Below are 21,087 nucleotides of genomic sequence, written 5' to 3'. Positions count from 1 at the left end.
GCATCCTTAGCGCTAAGGATGCCCGAAAGGCTAAACCGCAACACTAACACTACAGTTAACCTCCTCCCCTTGATCCCGCCAGGTTCAAGGCAGGGGGTTTTCTTCTTTCGCAAAACTACTCCGACCGCACCTCGCCACGCACAATCCGAATCCCCTCACGTGGACTGCTACACACGCATATCAGCCGTGCCAGCCTCGGGCCTTCCAATTCTGCGCACCCGTGACGTGCCCTTATTAGCACGCACGGTGTGTGTATGCGGCTACGCGTCTCCCCTACCGAACGCTCCAACCCTTCCTTTGCCCGCCCTTTGCAGCGTGCGTGGTCAATCCAGGTGGCCGCCAACAAACACCACACGCCAGTGGCGGGGGGCCACGGTACCGCGCAACGCAAAAAACCTTACCAGCCGCCGTTTCAAGCGGCTAACCACACCGCCGGCAACACACACGAAGCTGCATTATTCCAAGCTGCAATAATATCATACCTCTTACTATTACCCCTAACCATTGTCCTGGTGCAGAACCGCCGGGCCTCAGGACCCTACCGTTCTTATGCCCTATAATTAAATCACGCACCTTTCTGCACACCCTTTGCTACCATTTGCTGCTAAAGCGCCCGCCGATGTCCTGCGGGTTAGGACATGGAGTGCTCCCTCTCTCCTGCCTCCTGGTCACCGGTATGTATGATCAAATCACACGCGTAGGGCTGATGCGCGCATGATTGCAAGCACACATGCGCACCCACACTGCGCGCCCCCACAGGGGTGCCCCAGCGCGCGCACGGCGGGGTTCCCTGCAGCAATAGCTCGGCCGCACTCTCGCCAGCAGTAGCGCCGCGCCGCGCAGCCGGGGCCAAACTGCCCAACCTCAATCCATCCAGTCCGCCATCCAGCTGCCAGCCTTTGAATGCGACAATATGCCGTATGCATGTGCGTCCTTTAGCTTCGTTGCTCGACCACTCACAAGTGCCGCCGGCCCACACCAAATCAAGCACTTGCTGCTGCACAGCCGCAGCAGCAGCTGCCGACCGCAGCCAGCCGCCGTATCCATGCACGCGGTACCGACCAACAAATGACTGACTACTGTAAAATCCTTCAAAATAAACAGTACTATGACATGATGTGCAATCAATCGCAACACAGTTGCTCGGTCCCGGCCTTGCCTTTGACGGCTGCATCTCGTGGCCCGGAACATTCCCTTCCGATCCAACCAGGCTCTTCTCATCTGTCGCAATCAACCAGACACGTGCACTAGCCCTGCCGTACCGCTGTACCGTACCGTACTGTAATGATGCAACGGCAATACGGCACACACACACGTGTGTGTGTGTGTGTGTGTGTGTGTGTGTGTGTGTGTGTGCGCGTGCCTTACTCGGGCAGAGTGCACTCCGTGTCGGGGGCCACGCCCTCGGCGCCGGGCTGGCCCGCACACCTGATGGTTGAGGTGTGCGCGTGGGCGGCGGGGCGGGGAGGGGCAGAGAGCATTAGAGCGTCCAACAACCTGCAGATGCAGCTGCAGCATGTGCATGGTTGCATGTGGGGGCAGCGGCGGCGACGCAACATGCTCCGGCCCCCAACTACTGCCGCTGCCACCTGGCGAATCCCACCATGCCCTCAGCTACTGCCGTATGCTGCTGCCTGCCCAACCAGCCATCGTTGGGCCCTGCTGCTAAGGACGCCAAGTGTCAAAATTGCCCGCGGCAGCACGGAGGCAGGCTGCGGGCTGAAGCTAATGCCGACAGCGGCGCCAAGCAGAAGCACAATTGAGTCCCCCAGCCCACAGGCCTTGTCGCGCGCACACGTACCCTGCTGCCGCGCTCCTTGCCTATGTAAGCATGGACCCGCCGCTCCAAAACAGCCGCTTGTACAGCCACCGCTGCCGCTGCCCACCGCCGCTTTCGCCACCGCTTCCACCGCCACCACCCGCGCCCCAGCCGCCGCCCCACCCGCGCCCCACCCAGCCGCCCCCCCCCCCCAGCCGCCACTTACTGGCGCCAGTGGTTCTTGGCCAGGTGGGGGAATCGCAGGCCGCTGCCGGTGCACAGCTCGCACAGCAGCCGGCCCTGGCCGTGGCAGCGAGGGCACCTGAGCGCGCGTGGTGCAGCAGCAGCAGCAGCAGCAGCAGCAGCAGCAGCAGCAGCAGGTGCAGGATCGGCAGCAGCAGGAGCAGAACAAGAAGGGCAGCAGGGGCCGTAGGGATCATGGAGGGACATGCCGGCGAGGTGGGCGAGTGTACGTGCGTGGCGCGCCGCGGCGACGTATGCCGCCGCCCGATCTGAGGTTGGAATACTGAGAACGATGTGCCCCAGCCACCAGGCCACCACCACCTTCCGCCCCTTCCTGTCCAATACTCCATTCCCATCCCCTCCTCCACACTCCGTCCCCTTCCTGCTCCTCCCCTCATCGCCCCGCCCGGCTCACATGTACAGTCGTCATCATGCACGCAGCGCCATGCCTATGTGCCAGCCCTGTCCTGCCCGCCTCATCCACTTCTTTTTTATTACCACATTCCGTCAAGTCGCGCAACCCCTTCCAGCCCGCGTCCCTCCTCAGACTGACAGTGTATGCGCCCCCACATCCCCGGTTGGCCTCAGGCTTTGAGCACTCCTTTCACGTCCCCTGCTGGCACTCTGCCTTGGCCTCGAGACTCCTAAGAACCATTCCCTTCTCCTCCTGGGACTGTTCTCCCTTCTCGTTCTCCCCTACACCCCCGTCCCTCTGCCTCTCCCCCCCTTTACATGTTGGCCTAAGCATTCTTCACCTGGGTATGGTTAGGGGTGGTGCGCACTCGAACCCCCCCCCCACACACACACACTCCCTCTCACCCCCTCCTCCCCTCTCCTCCCTCCCTCCCCCTCTCCTTCCCTCCCTCCCCCTCTCCCCTCCCCCCTTCTCCCGTCCCCCCCTCCTCCCTCTCCCCTCCTCCCTCCCCCTCTCCCACCTGTTGCTGACCATGTACTCGGAGCTGCAGTACGGCACCTCGTGGCTCAGCCCCACCGCCATGCGCAGCTGCCGGAAGGCGCCGCGCAGCAGCTGACTGCGCTCCATGGCGGCGGCACCCAGGCGGCCCGCGCCCTGAGGGGGGGCGGGGGAGGAGGAGGAGGAGGAGGAGGGGAGGAGGAGGGGGGAGGGGGGGAGAGGGAAGGGGTTAACTTTGAACCAATCCCGCAAGGAAACAGAGGGAAGGGGGAGAGGGAGGGGGTGAGAGGGAGGGGTGAGAGGGAGGGGCGAGGAGAGGGAGGGGAGAGGAGCCGAATGTACGGGACCTGTGCGCGACTTGGGAGGACAGCATCGAGGAGGCGAGTGCGTGGGATGACTGGGTGGAGACCGGAGTGGGTCTGGCTGGGCGGCGGATGGTCGGACACCAGTGCGGAAGTTAAGCCAAGGCTCTCAGGCGCTAAGCCGAAGCTCCGAGGCTGCCATACCGTCAGGCAACTGGGCTAGTAGGCTAACTACTAGGCCTGAGAGCCCTGACGCGCACCTTGCATTGCGCACACTCCACGGTGCCGCCGCCGCGGCAGCTGAGGCAGGTGCAGGGGCCGCGTTGCAGCGAGGAGGCGGCCTGTGCGGTGCGTGGGGGTGCGGGGGTTTGTAGGTGAGACGGATACAGTGGCATGTGGTTGTACGAGCGGGCTAGGAAGGCATGTGCAGCTGCAGACGCGGTAGTGTTGCTGCGGCTGCTTGGGCGAAAACGCAGAGGAGCCTCCCGGAGCGGGAGTATCAGCGTCTATCGAGCCGTATCAGCATGGATCCCAAATTCGCAGATGATATGGAGTAGAAAACAGAGTGTCTACTCACTCGGTGTAGCATGGTGTCAACGCTGCGGCGCCAGGGCTCAGCGTCCGCGACTTCAAGTCCATCGACGTTTTGGCTCTTCTCACGGGCGGCCTCCCGGTTTGGGCCCTGTAGCATATTGGCGCATCTCCATTTATTATAAATGCAGATTTTATGTACAGAGACAGGTGTCGGAGGCGCCCACAGACGACTTTATTTCCCCTAGCCTTCGAGGGGCGTCCCCGCACTCTCCTCGTCGTCGCTTACCCTGAACTGCATGATCACCAGCTTGCGGGCTGGTGTCGGCACTGCGCACTTCCTGGCTTGCTTGGTCGGGGCAAGCACCCCGCTGTTCGGCCGAAGCGACATTCGTCACGATTGGACTCCTCGCCAAGCCGCACGATGACGCGCAGTAACGCAGTTAAGTTGCTTTCGTGTGGGCAATCTAGCAACCTTAAGCAGGTCGCGGCGGGCAAAACGAGAGCAGCAGTGAAAGTGGTGAGTCGGATGCACGGTCTTGCTTTCGTGAAAGCTGTCGTGGACTTAGTGGTTGATACAGTAGTGTTGATTATTTGTGTGTGCACGTCTTTGATTTACGTTTGCTTTGTCACTGGACCTTGCAGGTGCTGAGGAAAGGAAGAATTCCTCGACTTTGTCGTAAAAGTCCATGCAGACGTTCCTCTGTCTTCACTCGCTTGCCGACAACTCAACAAAGAGCGCTTAGGCATATACAAGACATCTGGCAGATAGGCGAGCGCTGCCGAAGAGCTTTGAAACCGGACAAAGTTGCTAACCTTTCAGCAGGCAAAGTCAATTGTACCTTGATCAAGTGCATCGACTGTCTCCATCGTGAGTGTTAGCTTTCAGAGCGCCCACTATTAGGCGCAGTCGACCGCGTGTCGTCAGCACGTTTGCGTCCGGAAGCCCCAGTTGGTTGCTGCGGGCCCCTGCCGCTGCTCGCAATGCTATATCTGATGTTTGCGGAAACTGCAGCATGTATTCTGGCTGGTTATTTGTGACATAGTAAAGCGTTTAGCACAATCGCGCCTTGTTTTGGCTGCGTCATCAAGCGTTGTCCGGCTAGCGAGCTCACGGTATCCACCATTACAGTTCGGCTGGTATCGGCAAATTACTTGCGCGCAGGCGTCACGGCCTGAGAAGCTGGTGAGGCATAATCAAAGCGAGCATGTCCGCAACTGGACATGCACCCCCGACGTCCACAGTCGGCCTGCCAACGAGCACTGGCGCGCAGCTACAGATGCGGCGGCTTATTGGCCGACCTCCCAGCGCCAGCGCTGCAGCGTCGCGGTCCCTAAGCTCCGCCCAGCCGACGACTGTTGCGTTCACACGCCATGACACCACCAAGAGCCTGGCGCCGGGGTTCCTGCCCCGTTCGCGCTGCTCGCCGGTCGCTCGCTTCTTCCGCGAAGGCGGCTCCGGCACAGGCGCCAGTGGCAACAACAATGCCGGTAGTGCCGGCGGGAGCGGCGGTGCAGTGGCAGAAGGCAAGGCGGTGACGCCGCTGGATGCGGTGGAGGAAGCAAGCGCTGCTGGCGCTCCCGCCATCACGCAGCAGCAGGGCAATGCGGTGCCGTTCGTGCCGTCAACTCGGCAGCGACACCAAGACAAGGTGAGGCTTGACACATGCACATATCCGCCAGCGCGCGCAGTGTAGGTTCTTGGACGTGTCTTCCTTCCCCACCTGTCACACGCACGCACGCTGTTGATCGTTCCTTTTCTCCGGCCCGCATTCCGCTTCGCTCGTTCCTTCTGCCTTTCCTTCTGAACACACGCACCCTGTTGAACGTAGCGTAAACAACGTTAGGGCATAGCGCTGACCCGGTGGGTTCCGTTTTACATTGTCGTTATGCTTTAGGTAAATGAGTGCTGGCCTCTCAAAAACACACCCGTGAACACACTTACATAAGCGTCTTACCCTCAGGCGCCGGACGCCGCCATGGCGTCACTCGCCGTACAGCAGCAGTACGGCAGTGGTACGGCGGCGGCGGCGGGGCGGCTGGCGGCGCAGCAGGCGGCGGCGGAGGAGGCGGAGGTGGCGGAGGCGGCCGCCGCCGCAGCCGACCGAGATCTGCGTGCCATGTCTGTGGCGGCGACGATGGGAGGCAGGGGCGTGGGAGCCACGGGGGAGCTGGAGCCCTTCGATGAGCTAGGCATGGAGGCGTTCATGGGTGAGAGGAAAGGGTGGGAACTGGGAAGGAGGGAGTGAGAGGAAAGGGTGGGGACTGGGAAGGAGGGAGTGAGAGGAAAGGGTGGGAAGGAGGGAGGAAGGGTCTGCGCGTGCGGGAATGGCAATCGCCTTGATAAGGGCGGGTCCTAAGCGGAGAACGGCGGATCGGCGAACGTCTTGTTGATGGGGGGTTGTGTGGTAGATGGAGGCGCGGGAGCCATGGGGCGAAGGAAGCGGTCCGGCCCGCCGTCGCGGCAGCCTGCTCCGTGCACCTGTGCCGCCAGCCCGCTTGGGATGCACCCATCGCTTTGCGTTCCGCTGACGCCCGCATGCCCTGTCGCGCGCCTGGCCAGAGCGGGAGGCTTTCGTGGAGGAGGGCGCGGTGATGGTGGAGACGGCGGCGCCCGGCGGCGGTGCCGACGGCGGCGGCGACGAGGTCGGCAGCAGTGGTGCCGCTGGCGATGCCGCTGACGTCTCGAACGTCATGCCGACCCCGCCAGCGGTGGCGCCGCCGCCGGCCCTTAAGAAGCCGGCGCCGCACAAACTCAAGCCCAGCAAAATGTCGCATCGCCGTCCGGCGGGCATTGCGAGGGGAAGCGATAGCAGCAACGGCGGCTACAGCCTCGGTGCTGCTACAGCCTCGGCGCCCGCGGTGTACACCACAGGCCCGGACGTGGCCGATGATGACGTGGCTCCGCCGCACCGGCGGCGGCACAAGCTGCTACACCCGCAGCCGCCGCCGGCGGCTACAGCCGCCAGACGCTCGAGGCATGCGGCGCTGGCGGACCGGACTCCTGAGGCGGCCGCCAGTACCACCGGCAGTAGCAGCCAGCCGCAGCAGCAGCCGCAGCAGCAGCAGCACTATGGTGGCGGTGGCGGAAGCCACGGTGCCAGTGATGAGCGGCCTGGGTACGGCATCTTGGAGCTGTACGGCAACTGTCCAGACGTACCAGACGAGGAGGTGGCAGGCGAGAAGTCGTTGTACGGCGCCGTTATGCACAATGCAGCGGCAGTTGGTACGGCATCAAATGCCCGGAGCGAGGGCGACGCCGCCTCCAAGGCACTGGCGGAGGTGGCGGTGCCGCCGCCGCCGCCGGCGTCGCTTCCCGAGGACATCTCCATCTCCCGCGCCGTCGGCGCCATCCGCACTGGCGGCGCCGCGCCGCCACGGCTGACCGCGCCTCTGTCGCTGCACGCGCCGCCGCCGCCGCCAACCGCCATCGATCGGCGGTTGAAGTCGTTGAGTGACGTGGACCGGCAGTTTATCGAGGGGCTGGATAACGTCGCTAACGGTCACGGTTGGTCGGACCAGGCACGTGACCTGCAGGCGGGCATGCAGTCGCACGTGACGCCGCGGCCGAGCGCCACTGCCAAGGCCCGTGGGCCGGCTCAGCCCGCCTACGCGGCGCACATGCACACGCCGCCGGCCGAGGGCACCAACCCCGCCGTGTCCTCTGAGCCGCAGACGTGCGGCATCCACGGCAGCGGAGGCGGAGGCGGTGGCGGTGGCGGTGGCAGGGGCGGGGGCGGGGTGGCAGCGGCGGCTGGGGTGAAGCCGCCGGTTGTTGCCGCGGGCATGGTGATGGGCAGCCTGCCGACGCGCATGGGGTTTGTTGGCGGCGGCGGCTGTGGCGTTGGTGGTGTGGGCAGCAGTAGCAGCAGCGGCAGCGGCAGTAGCCATGGCAGCCGGAGCATTACCGCGGGGGCCGCCAGCGGAGGCACAGCACCATCTGATGAGATGGGCGGCGGCGGCGGCAGTGATGGCGGCGGCGATGGCGGCGGCGGCGGCAGCGGCGGCGGTGGTGGTAATGGCGGCAGCTCCGATCCGCTGCCGAAGACCGTGGGTCGGCTGCCGGCCGTACCATCACAGACGTACGGCGTGATTGCTCGTACCGCCGCCATTCTGGAGGCAGACGGGCAGTTGACGCTGCTTGCTCGTCCCACCGGCCCCACGCCGGAGCGCGTGCGCGCGGCCCTTCGACTGCTGCACATGTCGCCGGACAGCCGCGCCTTCGCGTCAACCGCCGCCGCCGCCGTCGCCGCCGCCACGATCGACGAGGCCGCGGCGGCCGCGGTCACCGCAGAGGCGGCCGCCGCTGCCGCGGAGGCGGCGGCGGCGGGCGGCAGCGCCGCCGACGCGGCGGCGGCCGCCGGCGAGCGCGGCCTGGAGATTGAGGTGATCGACCGTCGGGGCGCGGGCTCGGCGACGGGGTCGCTGTCGTCTGCCACGTCGTCGCCGCTGACGTCGTTGGATGAGTTGATGGAGATCGCGCCGTCACTGATGCTGGGCCAGACGGAGATCAACCCGGCAGACGTGGCCGCAGGTTGGTGTGTGTGTAGGGGGGGGGCTGTTGGTTGAGGCGGGACTGTTGGTTGAGGCGGGACTGTGGTTGAGGCGGGATGAGGGGATGGGCATGCGTGGGACTGTTGGTTGAGGCGGGATGAGGGGATGGGCATGCGTGGGACTGTTGGTTGAGGCGGGGCTGTTGGTTGAGGCGGGGCTGGGGGTGGTTGAGGGGGGGCTAAGCGGGCTTGTGTTCACAGGTGCTTTGGGGGGGGGTTAACGTTGAACCAATCCCGTAAGGAAACAGTTGCGCGGCAAGGAGAACTGCAGGACTGGGGGGGCCGGGGGGATACGGTGTGCCGGGGGTTGTCTCGATTCCCGTGCCAGCTCCGGACTACCTACTCCTTCCTTCTCAGCCCCTCGCTCGTGAACTGCCGCATTCTCCGCGCCCCCCGCGTTTGCCCCCAGACCCGGAGTCCTACATGAAGCCACGGGTGTGGGGCGACCTCGACCTCATCCACGACCCGCACGGTCAGTGCAGTGCTGGCAGTCTGTCTGTCGTGCCGTTGCATCGTTGGGATCGCATGTGGCACGCAAGTTCAGCAGTTTACCGTATCACGTGAACTTACGGTATGATTGCGTGATGTCCTTGATTGGCGAGGCTGCTTGCGCAAACCTCAGCACTCGCTCCTCAAACGGGTCCTCCTTACCGCCCTGGATCCCAACCATCAGTGCTCAGGCACTGCCTTCACCTGCCCCCGCGCGCCCCCCTCGCTCTTCTGTATCGGGATCAGCTTAGGATTAGCCCCCCCCATATATTACTGTTGCTGGCTACGCCTTCACTTCTTGAATAAACATGAATGTAACCCCGCCCTCTCAAACCTTCACCATCGACCCTGAAAACCACAAACTTCTCCCGTTCCACAGACCCTCGCGGCTCAGGCCCCATGGGCGCAATGAACGCCCTGGCCAACGGAATCGGGTCTGACGGCGAGGGGGTGCTGGGTGGCGGCGGCGGCGGCGGCGCAGCAGGGGCCGGCGGGCTGGACCTGCTGGCGGCGGCGGCGGCGGCGGCTGCGAGTGTCGGCGACGGCGGCATGTCGGGCTTGGGCGCGCTGGGCGGGCTGGCGCCGCCGGGGCACAGCGGCGGCGGCATGGGCGCGGGCTGGCACGAGGACTACGATGAAGTGATGGGGCAGGTGGGTGCGGTGAGAAAGGCAGGTGTGTGTGTTTTGGGGAGGGGTTGTGTATGTCGTGTGTGATAGCCTGATAGGTGTGTCACGGAGCTGTGTTAATCGTGAATCACGCGCGCACCGTGTGCATTGTTTCACTTGGGAGAATGCCGCGACATGGGCTTGTTGTGTGGGCTTGCGGCAGGCAAGGTCTGCCCTGGTGAGGTAACCTGCGTGCCGGTCTGGTTTTGTTGGGTTGGCCCCCAATGGCGCGTGGCGTATTGCATTTTTATATCCTTCCGACCATTCTCATCTGCTGCCACAACAACGGACCTAAATCACTTAATCCCCCTTCAGTGCATCCGCTGTGCATCCGTTGTGCATCCGTTGCGCATCCGCTTTTCCAACGATCCTTGCACACACCCGCAGATTACGGACAGCCAGCGCCGCGGCTACTCGGAGGACGGCGTCAGCGGTGGCACCTTTGACTCGGACTATTACTAAGCACCAAGACGACGACACGTACGTACAATTAGCTGCTGCCAGGCCGCTAGCTGGGATTATGTACCGTGGGCTCTCGGCTTGTTCTTGGTTGCAGCTGACTGGGCAAGGCCTTCAGGATTGTGCTGGACGCGCATGTACAACATGTGTGAAGCCCTTCGCAGTTCGTGATCAAGTACCGGTACCGTAGGAGTTGTCTGTGGTGTGGGTAGCTCTTTGTTACAGGTTCGAGTGGGTGTGCTGCCGCCCTGGCTTCCTAGCCTTTCCTCGGCCACAAGTGGTGTTGCTAAACTGCTGTTGCACACGGTATTCAGGCGCTTCGTTGCTTGGCATGTATGTGGGTTTGTGGCGCACATGCGCCTCCATTTGCGCCCAGAGCTACTGGCTGGGTTAGCGCGATGCTTATGGCGGCCGCACGGCATTCGCTGCGCGTCCGAAACGTCCGGTACTGGGTGAGAGGAACATAATTCCAAAAGGCATGCTCGTTACCCTGGGACAAGCCCAGGCACATTGACTTGGCACAGGTTCGGGCTTGTCGAATGGACCGGGTGCGAGGGGCGCAGTGCGGCGTGGTGCGGATTGCAGTGCTGAGGGTGCTGTTGCTGTTGATGTTGATGCTGCACGCATGAAGGGACTGAGGCAACATGAGGGAAGGCACATTCATGAGTGGCTGCGCGGCGTGGCGTCGGCAGAGCGCGTGGCGTGGTGCAGGCCTGCGCTGTGCATGCATGATTCTTTTTTGTGAACTGCGTAGCACGGGGCCAGTCGGCTCGCGTGTTCACACGTGCGTGACGTGCATCTCTTGTGGACAGTTTGTGTTGCCAACTTGCCATCAGCAAGCACGATGGGGGGGGGGGGGGGGTACAGATAATAGGTACCTCGGCTTGGCTAGCGACGGATTTGCTGAGTGCCCCCAACGTCGTGGTGTTCCAGGACGGCGGCTGACGGCTGGGCTGGCTGTGGCTGATTACTAGCGTCTGTAAGTGGTGGTTGTGTAATTTGAAAGTTGGCATGCGCCCCTGTTGATCTTGTCAGGCTACGGGCGCCAATGCCGCGACGCTGCAACGTGTGTAATGGTGCTGACGCATACCGCCGCTTGGGGGGGAGACGAGGCGTACATACGGCGGTGCCAATGTGTCTCGTGTCAAACCCGGCGCAAGGGCAGATCACCGCCAAGTACACGGCCGTGCAAGATACACTCAAACGTATAGCACAATCAATGCAAGGATTCATTATTAACGCTTTTGATTCAAGCACAAATGCGGCCTTCTTCACTTCTTGCCGAGCATGTTGCACTGTGAATAGTGTATGAGCCACATTTAGAAATTGTAAAATTATTCCGATACTATGGCAAGCCTTTTGCAAGCGGCATTGAGGGGGAGACGACAACTGGCGCTCGCAGCCAGCTCGGCAGCGCTCGCAGCAACTGCGCTGGCTAGCACAAGCATAGCGCAAGAGCCGCCTGCTGATATATCGTGGCGGGCTGGTAAGAGAGCGTGCTGGTGTGCGATTTTGCTCGCTGGCGCCAGCCCCTTGGGTCGTTCGTCGCGGGCACGGTGCCCCGTTCCTCTCTTCTGCCTGGTCCCTCCCCGCCGCTACGGCATGCGTTGCACACCTCATCATACGTACCTCGGGACCTGCACAGCAAGACATCACCCAGCATGCTCCTCTCCCTCCTTCCTGCGTACAGGCCCAGCCACACCCAGCCACGCATCTGTGCCTTCCTCCGGCACGTACCTCGGCCCTGGCCGCCTGCCGGCACCCGCCCCACTGCCCCTCAACCCGCCCCTGCCCACCGACAAGCTCAGCTGCAAGGCAGCTTCCACGCAGCCCCGCACCCCCGTGGTGCTGGTGGCTGCCGGCAGCTTCAACCCCCCTACCGTGATGCATCTGCGGATGGCGGAGCTGGCGGCAGATGAGTTGCTGCGGGTGAGTGGGGAGGAGAGGGAAAGGCAGAGGGAGAAGAACATCAACGTCCAGGTTTTGTAATGCGTGAACATACACGAATATCGATCCGGCCCACTGACTCACCACTACGGTAGTCCCATCCCTGCCCCTCACCACACTTCTCTCCTCCCCGCTACCCCCCTCCCCCGGCTGTCCCTCAGCGAGGGTACGACGTGTGGGGCGTGTACTTCTCCCCCGTGGCTGACTCGTACGGCAAGGCAGGACTGGCGCCCGCCGCTGACCGAGTGGCCATGTGCCGCCTTGCCGCCGCCGCAACCTCCACCGCCGCCACTTCAGCTGTCGTGCGCGAGGGCGCGCATGTGAGCGGCAGCGGCGGCGGCGGCAGCAAAGGTTATGGCGGCAGCGGCGGCGGTGGTGGGCACGGGAGCTCGGGAGTGGGTGGGAGAGACGGCGCAGGCCCCGTGGCGCCGCTACCCGCTGGCGGCGGCTCAGAAGCGATCCAGCCACGTCCGCAGCTGCAGCAGCTACAGCCGCCGCCGTCACAGCAGCACCAGTTACTGCCACAGCAACCGCAGCTGCAGCTACAGCCGTCAAAGCTGCAGCCGCTGCTACTGCCGGACCCAGAGCCGGACCTGGTGATGGTGGACGGGTGGGAGGCGGCGCAGCCGGGTTACACACGAACCCTGGCGGTGCTGCGACGAGTGGAGGGGGAGCTGAGGGCCTGGCTGCTGCAGGCGGCGGGGGCAGCAGGCGCAGGCACAGGGCCGGAGGCGGCGGAGGCGGCGGAGGCGGAGGAGCAGGAGGGGCAGCGGCCGCCACCAGCCGTGGGAGGCGGTGTCCAGGCAGCGCAGGCGGGGGGGCCGGGGCAGGGGCAGGGGCAGGCGCGGGCCAGCACAGGAGTGGTTCAACAGCAGCAGGATCGGCAGGATCGGCAGCAGCAGCAGGAGAGGCCGGTCCGGGCAATGCTGCTGTGCGGGGCGGACGTGCTCGCCTCCATGGCCAGCCCGGGCGTGTGGCGCAACCCGGACGTCATCCTGCGCGAGCACGGCGTGGTGTGTATTGCACGCGCCGGCAGCCCCCTCGACGGCCTGCTGTCGACCCCGGGGAACGTGCTGCACGACCACCGGGACCGTGTCGTACTGGTGTACGACCACGTGGGCAACAGCATCAGCTCGTCCGCCGTACGGGCCGAGCTGGCGGCTGGCCGACCCGTACGGCACCTGCTGCCGGCGGGCGTGGCGGCGTACATACACGCCAGGGGGCTGTACAGCAGTACGGGCACGGGCACGGGCATGCGTGGTGGTGATCGTGTGGGTGGTGGTGGTGGTGGTGGCGAAGGCGGCGGCGTGGAGGGGGCGGGTGGTCGCATGGCGGTGGGTGCTGGCGCGGCAGGGCGCAGCGGCGGCGGGCTGGCGGGGCGCGCGGGCAGCCTCGAGGTGATTGTGTGAGCGGCAAGTTGGAAGGAGGCTGGCGGCTGTTGGCTACCGGTGGCTACCGGGACAGTGTTGAGGCAGGTTGATGAAATCCCGTAGGGTAATTCCCAGACCCCAGCAGGCTACCGGTGGTATGTCGCTGCGAAGCTGACCCTTGCGTAGCTCCAATCAGTCAGCTGCAGGGGGGCTACGGACACACATCATGGCCCCCATGCCCCGAAACGTCCCGTATCGGTGACGTTGGCAATCAAGAGACTTTGATGAAGTGCCTTGGCTAGTCCACGGGTTGTCTGTGAAATAGGGCGAGCCATCGCGCTGCCGAGCCTGGGAGGCTGAAGTGCTGAACTAAACGTTCCGCCCACGTCCCGACCGTCGACCGCCCCCTACTGGCACTGCGTTTCCGGGCGGAAATAGGGTTTTCCCCGTTATTGAACACACGAGGCGTGCGGGCTGGCATGCAGCCGCCAAACGCACAACAAACGTAGCCCTCAGAATCGATCTACGGTCGAGCCGCAGCACACAGCGCAATTGCCGCATGACCGGGTTAAGAAAGAATCCCCAGCATCAGTCTCACACAAGAAGCCCTCCCCTCACTTGTCGCTCGAGCAGTCGCACAATAGCGTCACACGCGTAGCTCGGTCAGTGCCACACCCCTGACAGGGATCACGCAATAGCGCGGTTTCGCACACGAACAGGTATCACCGCGCACAAGGTCCCAGGCCGCCCCGATCCGGGTTGGCCGTGGCCCTGGCCCACCTGGTTGCCAGGCCGCCACCAATACACATCCCCAGGAAGGATCCCGAGCAAACCGCAGCCCGCTCCTGCACACACACGCACCTCCCTGTTTTCCATTTGCTTTTCTTCACACCCACCTCCCTGCGCCCCGCCCCCCTGGCACCCGCGCGGCTGCCATTCCACTGCATGCGTCCCCCTCCCCGCGCCTCCTGATCACCGTACGCTGCCCACAGCCCCCCCGCCGACTCCTCCCGTACCCACACCGACTCCTCCACTCACGCCCTCCACCCACATGGCGCTGCAGCTCTCCGCCCACTGGCTCCCACTGCCCCTGCCCGTCCAGCCTCAGCCCACACAGGCGCCCTGACGCCAGGCGCGCCCTTTCAAGCCGCCTACGCCCGGAGCCCCTACGCCCGGTGCCCTTACGCCCGGCGCCCTCACGCCAGGAAGATCTCGGTGCACTGCTTGCGTGTGTCGTCGGGGCTGGTGACGGTGTGGCCCAGTGTGCGCTCGCTCTCAAAGATCTCGTGGTCATTGCCGCCCTGTGTGCGGGCACGTATGTGTGTGTGTGTGTGTGCGTGTGTGTGTGTGTGTGTGTGTGCATGTGTGTGCGTCTGTGTGTGTGTGTGTGGAGGGGGCCGGGGTGCGTGATGGCATGGTGCGTGACGGAGTGCGTGACGGAGCCAGATGTCAACTAGTGATGATGGTAGGAGAGAGACACAGAGACCTGGCTCTGGCTTTCCGGCCTTGTGCTCAGGCTGTAGACTACCGCCCTTCGCACGGCTCCCATCCGCCCGAAGGCCCCCTCCCGTTTCCTGCTCCTCCAAACCGCTCCACATACCCTCCATTCCCCCCCCCACACACACACCTTGTAGGTCTTGTCGCCAAAGAAGTGGATCTCATCGAACTCGGTCAGGAACTGCAGGCAGTAGGTCTTGTCCCAGCCCTGGGAGAGAAGGAGGCGGGAGGCGGGAGGGAAAGAGGCAGAGGCAGCACCAGGAGTGACTGGCTAGCTAGCGGAAGGGAGAGAGCGGGAGGCAGCTTTGTACAAAGCGGGGAGGAGGGATGCCCTTCATGTGGGTCGGGGCGGGCCGCCACCTCATAGCGACTCGGTCCGGACGCAGCACAAGCTCCGCCCCCACGCCCCGAATCCTTTCAGCACCCCCAGACCTGTCCCCCGGCGGCATGGGCGACAATTGAGACGTCTTTCGTTGGGCTCGGGCATATCAGCCGCCCCCCTAAACACCGCCCCCCACCACCCCCCACCCACCCACACACCTGGGGGAACACGTCGAAGCTGATCTGACCGCCAATGGAGTAGGTGAGGCCCAGGTGCGCAAACTTGGTCCGCAGCACCTCCACAAACGCCTTGCGCACGCCCGCCTTCTCGTCGTACTTCTCAAACTCGTCACGCTCCGACTGGCTGTGTGTGTGTGTGCGTGTGTGTGTGTGTGTGTGTATGTGTGTGTGTGTGTGTGTGTGTGTTAAAAAAAGGAAACGAAAGCCCGCCCAATGACGCGACGTGTGTGTGTATGTGTGTGTGTGTGTGTGTCTGTGTGTGCAGCGTTTGTGGGGACGAGGAAAACGCGTATGGGCGGGTCCAATTGTTGACTCAATGAGAGGTCGCAGTGGTGGTGGTGGTGGTGGTGGCGGAAGGCGTTGCCGTGACGTGCATGGTCTAGGCTCACCATGGGTCTGGCCTGCATGCACCCCACTCACTGTGGCAGCACCCGAACTGCCGCCGCTTCTCCATCCCGCCCCTTCCGCCGCGGTCATCCCGCCCCCCTCCCTGCACACCGCCGCCCCCCCCCCGCCCGTCCACTACCACTCCATCCTCCACATGGACGGCTACCGCTCCCCATGATGATTATGATTATGATGATGATGATGATGGGGGAACTTCTTCGGGTTCGTGCTGACAACCCCCACCCACCCCACCGCCCACCCCCACCCTAGCCAGTCGCCACCCGCACCTGCAGTTGCGGCCGATGGGGCTGACGTTGAGCATGCCGTTGCGGAACTCGATGAAGGTGCCGCGCTTGATGGGTATGTCCAGGTCGGCGATGTAGTGTAGCACAAAGTTGATGAATTCCTGCGCGTGTGTTAAAGAGCACAAGGAACACATTACGCGTGTGTGTGTTTTTTGGTGTTGGTTACTTGGGGTGGTGCATTCATGATCATTATAGAAGTTAAGGTGTAGCCAGGAGGTGGGGGGATGGGGAGCGGGGCGGAGGCGGGGGAGAGAGGGGAAGGGGGAGGCGGGCGAGCAAGGAGGAGCAGATGGGCTGAGGGAGGCTTGGGAGGAAAGGGACACGGTCACATGAGGGAGGGAGGGTGTGGTGATGGAACGGCAGCGCAACGTCCTTTCGCATTCCGCACACGCCATGGGCCGAACCCGCCGCTGCATGTGTCCCCACCCGCTACCGCCGCCCCCACATGCCTACCCCGCATCGCAGCCAGCCCCGCCGCCCCCGCCTGGCTACCCCACCGCCTCCTGTGCCCCCCCCCCACACCGGACTCCTCACCCCCACCGCCTGTGTCCCGAATGGCCGCCCGAATCCCCCCTATCCCCCAAACCTCCCTATCCCCCCTAAACCCACCAATCCCTCCCCTGCGGGATTTGCTTGTCGCGTCCGCGTGCCTGTCCTGTGCTGTTGTGCGCGCCACCGAGCCCGGGCGGCGACATTTCGCCCTGCTGCTCCTCGACGCCACGGCCCACATCCCATAAGTATATTATCGCTTGCAACTAACACTTCTGCCTGTGCTCCGCTCGTTTTCGTTGGTTTTGGTTTAGTTTGGGCTGGTATCTACAACCCCCCTATCCCCCCTCAACCCCCAATCCCTCCCCTCCTCCCCACCTTGAGCTTGTCCTCCCCAAGAAACGTCTTGAGGCTCTGCACCGCCAGCTCCTTGCCCTCCTTGTGCGCCACCAGCCCGTTCTCGGCAAACACGTAGTCGTACTGCGTCAGCACTGCAGGATGGACGGGAGGGAGAGAAGGGAGGGGCGGGGAGGGGAGGGGGGAAGGGAGTTGCAGGCAAGGGGAGGAGGGGCGGGGAGGGCAGGGGGGGATGGGAGGGGGCGGGGGTTGGGTGCGGAGCGGGATGCAGTATGCGCGGCAGGGCGCCGGGGCTGCGTGACGGGTGCCCGAGGCGCATGTGGGAGGGGGGCTGGGGGAGGAGCAGGACGGCAGGCGCGCGCGCGGGGTTGGGAGGGGAAGGGGTGCGCTGGTGGGCCAGCGACACGTGAGGCCGCCGTCGGGTGGCGGTTGCGCGCCATTCGACGAACCAATACTTACGTCCATCACCCAGCTGCTCCGCAATCTTGTGCAGATCTGAGCCGCCCACAATGCCGACCTTCACCGTCTGCTCAAGTGCAACACGGGACGAGGAATCGAGGTTGGCGGGGCCGAGAAGGTTGCGCGCAGGTCAAGTGCACCCGCCCTGAGTCCACAAGTACCTTGCGCAGCTCCTGCATGAAGTCCAGCATCTCCTTTGTGGCCACCTGTCCGCGAGCCGGCCCAAGAGCCCAGAATGTCAATCTTCGATCGCAACATTTCCACGCACTCCTAGTCACACACGGATTCTCATCGCAGCATACCTTACGGGGCGCAGTCAGGGTGCCGTCCACATCAAACAGAGCGATAACCTTCTTGCCGGTCATGTTTGCGAAGCTGGAACGAGTTTGTAAAACACCAGTTGAGTTGAACAATTGCCTGCTGAACTTATGATTTGTTTGCAACAGTCCACTGTGTGCGACAGCAAGGTTTATAATCGCTCGGCCCGCTTGGAGGCAGTAGCAACGCATGCAAGTCGCCCGTATGCCTGCCGTTGTATCCTACTCTCTAAAGAAGCACGTCTACATCAATTCGCTTTGATTATATACAACGTGCAGCACCACCGAGTGTCCCCTGGTTGTGTGACTTCATGCGCGGCCAGGTAGGCGCGCGCCCGCGGTACCCAGCCCCACGCCAGTCCCACTCCGCGCGGGCGCACGGCAAGTACGAGGTGTGAAGGGTGGTCCCCCACGCTTACATCCTCGCTGCAACAGGCTTCCTGCTGACGGACTGAACCTCGCTGAACCATCTTGACTCCAAAGAAACCTTCAAGTACGCTGCGTCGCTGCCTGCAACTTGCCAGGCTCCAACGAACGCACCCACACGTTGAACCCTCTGGCCTCTGAGGCCGAGAACCATCATGCTTGGGACTTCCCTCCACACCGCACCTCTCCTGCGACTTCATCACTCTCTGCACACGAATGACGAACAATCAAATCAGTTTGACACACAACACGTTGCACGCGCACACCATGACCCCGCATCCTGCTGCGCAAACAATCGTTAACAAAACTGACTGCCTATTACTTTGCCAGGGCATTCGCACCCGGCCATCCGCGACGTCGTCGCACCCTAAGGCTCAGACCTCGAACGCAAGTTCCGCAGTTTCTAAACCTGTTCTCCCCGCCCCCCGCCCCTCACTATCATACCCCTGCCACCCCCGTGCCCGCATCCATGTCCGGCTGCGCGCCCATCGCGCGCACCGCCGCGCGTCGCGCCGCGCGCCGCCGCCCGATCCGCCGCCGCCGCGCCGCCGCTGCCGCGGCGGCCGCGTTTGGCAGCCAGCCCGGCGCGAGCGCGTAGCGCCGGCGGCGGCTGACGGCGCGGACCATGCGCTGGCAGGTCCGCAGCTGGTGCCCTGTCAGCGCCGCCGCCACCAGGTCCAGGCGGGCGCGGAAGGCGCGCACCCAGGCGCCGCGCGGGCGCAGCGGCGAGTAGAGCAGCAGGCGCGCTAGCTGGTAGACGCAGGAGGGCTGTGGGTAGGTGGCGGCGCGTGTGTTTTGGGGCGGGGGTCAGGAGGCCAGTCACGTTTCAAGCTCAAGTTTCAGGGGTGAGCAGTGGGTAGTACTGCCCCATGCGGTGAGCTCGAAGCACGACATCGATCAGGTTGACACGCAATCATAGCACCCCCAGAACCCAACATTGCTTCCATTGCCACGGCGGGATTCCCCAAACCGCCTCTGCACTCACCGGCAGCGCTGGCAGCGACGCCTCAGTGGCGGCGAAGAAGGCGGCGGCCCACCACGCCGGCGGCACCACCCGCAGCGACCGCAGCCCCTCCACCAGCGCCGCCAGAGCTAGCGGCGTCATGAGAGAAAGCGCGGCGCGCTGGCCCCCTGGACCGTGGCTGTGGCTGTGGCTGTAGCTGCCGGCCTGATCGCGGCTGTAGCCATTGCTGCCGCGCTTGCTGTGGCTGTAGCTGCCGGGGCGGCTGTGGCTGTAGCCGTTGCCGCTGCGCCAGGCCGGCAGGGCAGCAGCTGCAGCTGCAGCGGCTGGGGGCCCGCCGGCGGTGGCGGCCCAGTAGGCGGCGCGCCAGCCCGGCCCCGGCGCCAACCGGGCCCGTGCCGTGTACAGCAGCAGCAGCGCCAGCTGCATCGGTGTCAGCGGCGGCCGCGCTACCGCCGCGCGTGGCGACGCCCCGCCCTCGCTGCCGGCCGGGCCGCCGGCCGAGCCGCCTGGCGTGGCAGAGGTCACCACCGACGATGACGCAGCGGCCATGTGGCCGCCGGCGACGATGCCGGCGCCGGCGCCGGCGGACGGCTCCAGGAATGCAAGCGACGCCGCTAGCAGCTGCTGTCGCCAGTCCAGAACGCCGGCCGTCGCCTCCATCGATGCTGCCCCACGCTCTGCGCTGCTCGCCGCCGCCCCTGCCGACGCTGGGGAGGCGAGGGAGAGTGAGGCGGCTGGGGAGGCGAGGGAAGCAGGAGAGGAGGACGACTCTGAAGACGCTGCGGAGCCCGCCACCAGCATCAGCCGAGGGATACGGTCCGCCGTCAGCCCGAGCCGCCCCAGAGCTCCCAGCGCGTGCACCAGCTCCCGCCCAGACATGTACCGAAGCTGTGGTGCTACAGCCTGCGACACCAGCGCCGCCGCCAGCCCGCGCGGCAGTAGCAGCGCCGCCGCGGCGCGCCGCCGCACCCCGCGCCGTCGCGCCGCCTCCTGCTCCGCCACAGCCGCGGCAGCGGCTGCCGCTACCTCCCGCCGCCGCCCATGCTGCTCGATCCGCCGCTGCAGCCGCTGCTGCCGGGCTGCCGGTGTGGATTGAGTTGACACCGCTGGGCCCAACGGCGCTGCCGCTGTCCCAGCTACAGCGTTCGCGCGTTGTCGTGAGGACGAGGACACGGTCGCAGCGGCTGGCGCGTGAGGCAGCGGCCACGGGTGCGGCTCGGCGCAAGGGTGGACGGAGGCGGCGTCGGAGCCGGAAGCCGGCTGTAGCAGCTGAGGCGGCACGGGCTGTAGCAGCCGCGCCAGGGCCACCAGGAGGGTGGAGCAGCTGTTGGCGTGGAACGTGGCCAGGCGGGGCTGCGGGGGCGCGGGTGGGGAACGGATGGCAGTTCACTTCAGTCCCAAGATAAACCATCGCCAATCAAGACGGGGGGCGTTTGCACGTGTAGGGCAAAAGGCGGCCGTGAGCACACGAGCACACCAGCACTGGCACGCCGCTGTGGAGCTGTGGCGTGAGCGGTGATCGGCAAGCGCGCGGTTGCGGTTGCGTCGTTCCAGGTCCAACCTGCGCCCGCCCGCCCGCCCACCTGAACCTGCCCCCGCACCAAGCCCTACCCCCGCACCAAGCCCTACCCCTGCACCAAGCCCTACCCCTGCACCCGGCCCTACCCCTGCACCAAGCCCTACCCCTGCACCAAGCCCTACCCCTGCACCCGGCCCTACCCCTGCACCCGGCCCTACCCCTGCACCAAGCCCTACCCCTGCACCAAGCCCTACCCCTGCACCCGGCCCTACCCCTGCACCAAGCCCTACCCCTGCACCCGGCCCTACCCCTGCACCCGGCCCTACCCCTGCACCAAGCCCTACCCCTGCACCAAGCCCTACCCCTGCACCAAGCCCTACCCCTGCACCCGGCCCTACCCCTGCACCAAGCCCTACCCCTGCACCAAGCCCTACCCCTGCACCCGGCCCTACCCCTGCACCAAGCCCTACCCCTGCACCAAGCCCTACCCCTGCACCAAGCCCTACCCCTGCACCCGGCCCTACCCCTGCACCCGGCCCTACCCCTGCACCAAGCCCTACCCCTGCACCAAGCC

The 21,087-nt window shown here is 64.7% G+C and overlaps 6 protein-coding genes across 6 annotated transcripts in view; 3 read left to right on the top strand and 3 right to left on the bottom strand.

The window, feature by feature from the left end:
- The window catches only part of CHLRE_14g627100v5 (uncharacterized protein), an 8,576-nt gene extending 8,561 nt beyond the window's left edge, over positions 1 to 15 (top strand). The window contains exon 7 of the mRNA XM_043070298.1: positions 1 to 15. This exon is cut by the window's left edge and continues 1,386 nt beyond it. The gene's annotated coding sequence lies outside the window, so the exon portion shown is untranslated.
- Positions 16 to 17: 2 nt separating this feature from the next.
- Positions 18 to 4,379, bottom strand: CHLRE_14g627050v5 (uncharacterized protein). The gene is made up of 6 exons (XM_043070297.1): positions 4,038 to 4,379; positions 3,795 to 3,899; positions 3,478 to 3,558; positions 2,938 to 3,071; positions 1,986 to 2,081; positions 18 to 1,428 (listed from the first exon to the last, which is right to left on the bottom strand). Exons 1-6 carry the CDS (start codon positions 4,137 to 4,139, stop codon positions 1,365 to 1,367), a joined length of 582 nt encoding a protein of 193 aa, XP_042916970.1. The 5' UTR covers positions 4,140 to 4,379; the 3' UTR covers positions 18 to 1,364.
- Positions 4,380 to 4,479: 100 nt separating this feature from the next.
- On the top strand, positions 4,480 to 11,259 carry CHLRE_14g627000v5 (uncharacterized protein). Its single transcript, XM_043070296.1, has 7 exons — positions 4,480 to 4,619; positions 4,914 to 5,400; positions 5,713 to 5,959; positions 6,312 to 8,282; positions 8,711 to 8,773; positions 9,170 to 9,441; positions 9,844 to 11,259. Exons 2-7 carry the CDS (start codon positions 4,957 to 4,959, stop codon positions 9,916 to 9,918), a joined length of 3,072 nt encoding a protein of 1,023 aa, XP_042916969.1. The 5' UTR covers positions 4,480 to 4,619; positions 4,914 to 4,956; the 3' UTR covers positions 9,919 to 11,259.
- Positions 11,260 to 11,309: 50 nt separating this feature from the next.
- On the top strand, positions 11,310 to 13,635 carry CHLRE_14g626950v5 (uncharacterized protein). Its single transcript, XM_043070295.1, has 3 exons — positions 11,310 to 11,401; positions 11,606 to 11,844; positions 12,024 to 13,635. Exons 2-3 carry the CDS (start codon positions 11,800 to 11,802, stop codon positions 13,269 to 13,271), a joined length of 1,293 nt encoding a protein of 430 aa, XP_042916968.1. The 5' UTR covers positions 11,310 to 11,401; positions 11,606 to 11,799; the 3' UTR covers positions 13,272 to 13,635.
- Positions 13,636 to 13,647: 12 nt separating this feature from the next.
- CHLRE_14g626900v5 (uncharacterized protein) lies at positions 13,648 to 17,839 on the bottom strand. The gene is made up of 8 exons (XM_043070294.1): positions 17,590 to 17,839; positions 17,449 to 17,493; positions 17,288 to 17,354; positions 16,850 to 16,962; positions 15,965 to 16,083; positions 15,270 to 15,414; positions 14,860 to 14,937; positions 13,648 to 14,533 (listed from the first exon to the last, which is right to left on the bottom strand). The coding sequence occupies exons 1-8, from the start codon at positions 17,650 to 17,652 to the stop codon at positions 14,429 to 14,431; spliced, it is 735 nt and encodes a 244-aa protein (XP_042916967.1). The 5' UTR covers positions 17,653 to 17,839; the 3' UTR covers positions 13,648 to 14,428.
- A 148-nt stretch (positions 17,840 to 17,987) lies between these two features.
- The window catches only part of CHLRE_14g626800v5 (uncharacterized protein), an 8,852-nt gene continuing 5,752 nt past the window's right edge, over positions 17,988 to 21,087 (bottom strand). The window contains exons 3-4 of the mRNA XM_043070293.1: positions 19,016 to 20,347; positions 17,988 to 18,798 (exon numbers count right to left, since the gene is read on the bottom strand). Coding sequence (XP_042916966.1) covers positions 18,469 to 18,798; positions 19,016 to 20,347 — 1,662 coding nt within the window. The 3' untranslated portion in view covers positions 17,988 to 18,468. The remainder of the gene's footprint in view (positions 18,799 to 19,015; positions 20,348 to 21,087) is intronic.

Source organism: Chlamydomonas reinhardtii, chromosome 14 (assembly GCF_000002595.2).
Source record: "Chlamydomonas reinhardtii strain CC-503 cw92 mt+ chromosome 14, whole genome shotgun sequence".
Taxonomy (NCBI): Eukaryota; Viridiplantae; Chlorophyta; class Chlorophyceae; order Chlamydomonadales; family Chlamydomonadaceae; genus Chlamydomonas; species Chlamydomonas reinhardtii.
The sequence above is the reverse complement of the archived record's forward strand: the minus strand, read 5'-3'. Positions and strand labels throughout refer to the sequence as shown.

Coding starts and splice junctions, on each gene's coding strand:
- CHLRE_14g627050v5 (XM_043070297.1), bottom strand. CDS start 4,139: ATGTCGCTTCGGCCGAACAGCGGGGTGCTTGCCCCGACCAAGCAAGCC. Junction 3,559..3,794: donor TTGACACCATGCTACACCGA/GTGAGTAGACAC, acceptor CGCACCGCACAG/GCCGCCTCCTCGCTGCAACG. Junction 2,082..2,937: donor GAGTACATGGTCAGCAACAG/GTGGGAGAGGGG, acceptor ACGCGCGCTCAG/GTGCCCTCGCTGCCACGGCC.
- CHLRE_14g627000v5 (XM_043070296.1), top strand. CDS start 4,957: ATGTCCGCAACTGGACATGCACCCCCGACGTCCACAGTCGGCCTGCCA. Junction 8,283..8,710: donor CCCGGCAGACGTGGCCGCAG/GTTGGTGTGTGT, acceptor GTTTGCCCCCAG/ACCCGGAGTCCTACATGAAG. Junction 9,442..9,843: donor ACGATGAAGTGATGGGGCAG/GTGGGTGCGGTG, acceptor ACACACCCGCAG/ATTACGGACAGCCAGCGCCG.
- CHLRE_14g626950v5 (XM_043070295.1), top strand. CDS start 11,800: ATGCATCTGCGGATGGCGGAGCTGGCGGCAGATGAGTTGCTGCGG. Junction 11,845..12,023: donor CGGCAGATGAGTTGCTGCGG/GTGAGTGGGGAG, acceptor GCTGTCCCTCAG/CGAGGGTACGACGTGTGGGG.
- CHLRE_14g626900v5 (XM_043070294.1), bottom strand. CDS start 17,652: ATGACCGGCAAGAAGGTTATCGCTCTGTTTGATGTGGACGGCACCCTG. Junction 16,963..17,287: donor GGAGCAGCTGGGTGATGGAC/GTAAGTATTGGT, acceptor TCCATCCTGCAG/TGCTGACGCAGTACGACTAC. Junction 14,938..15,269: donor GCTTCGACGTGTTCCCCCAG/GTGTGTGGGTGG, acceptor CTTCTCTCCCAG/GGCTGGGACAAGACCTACTG.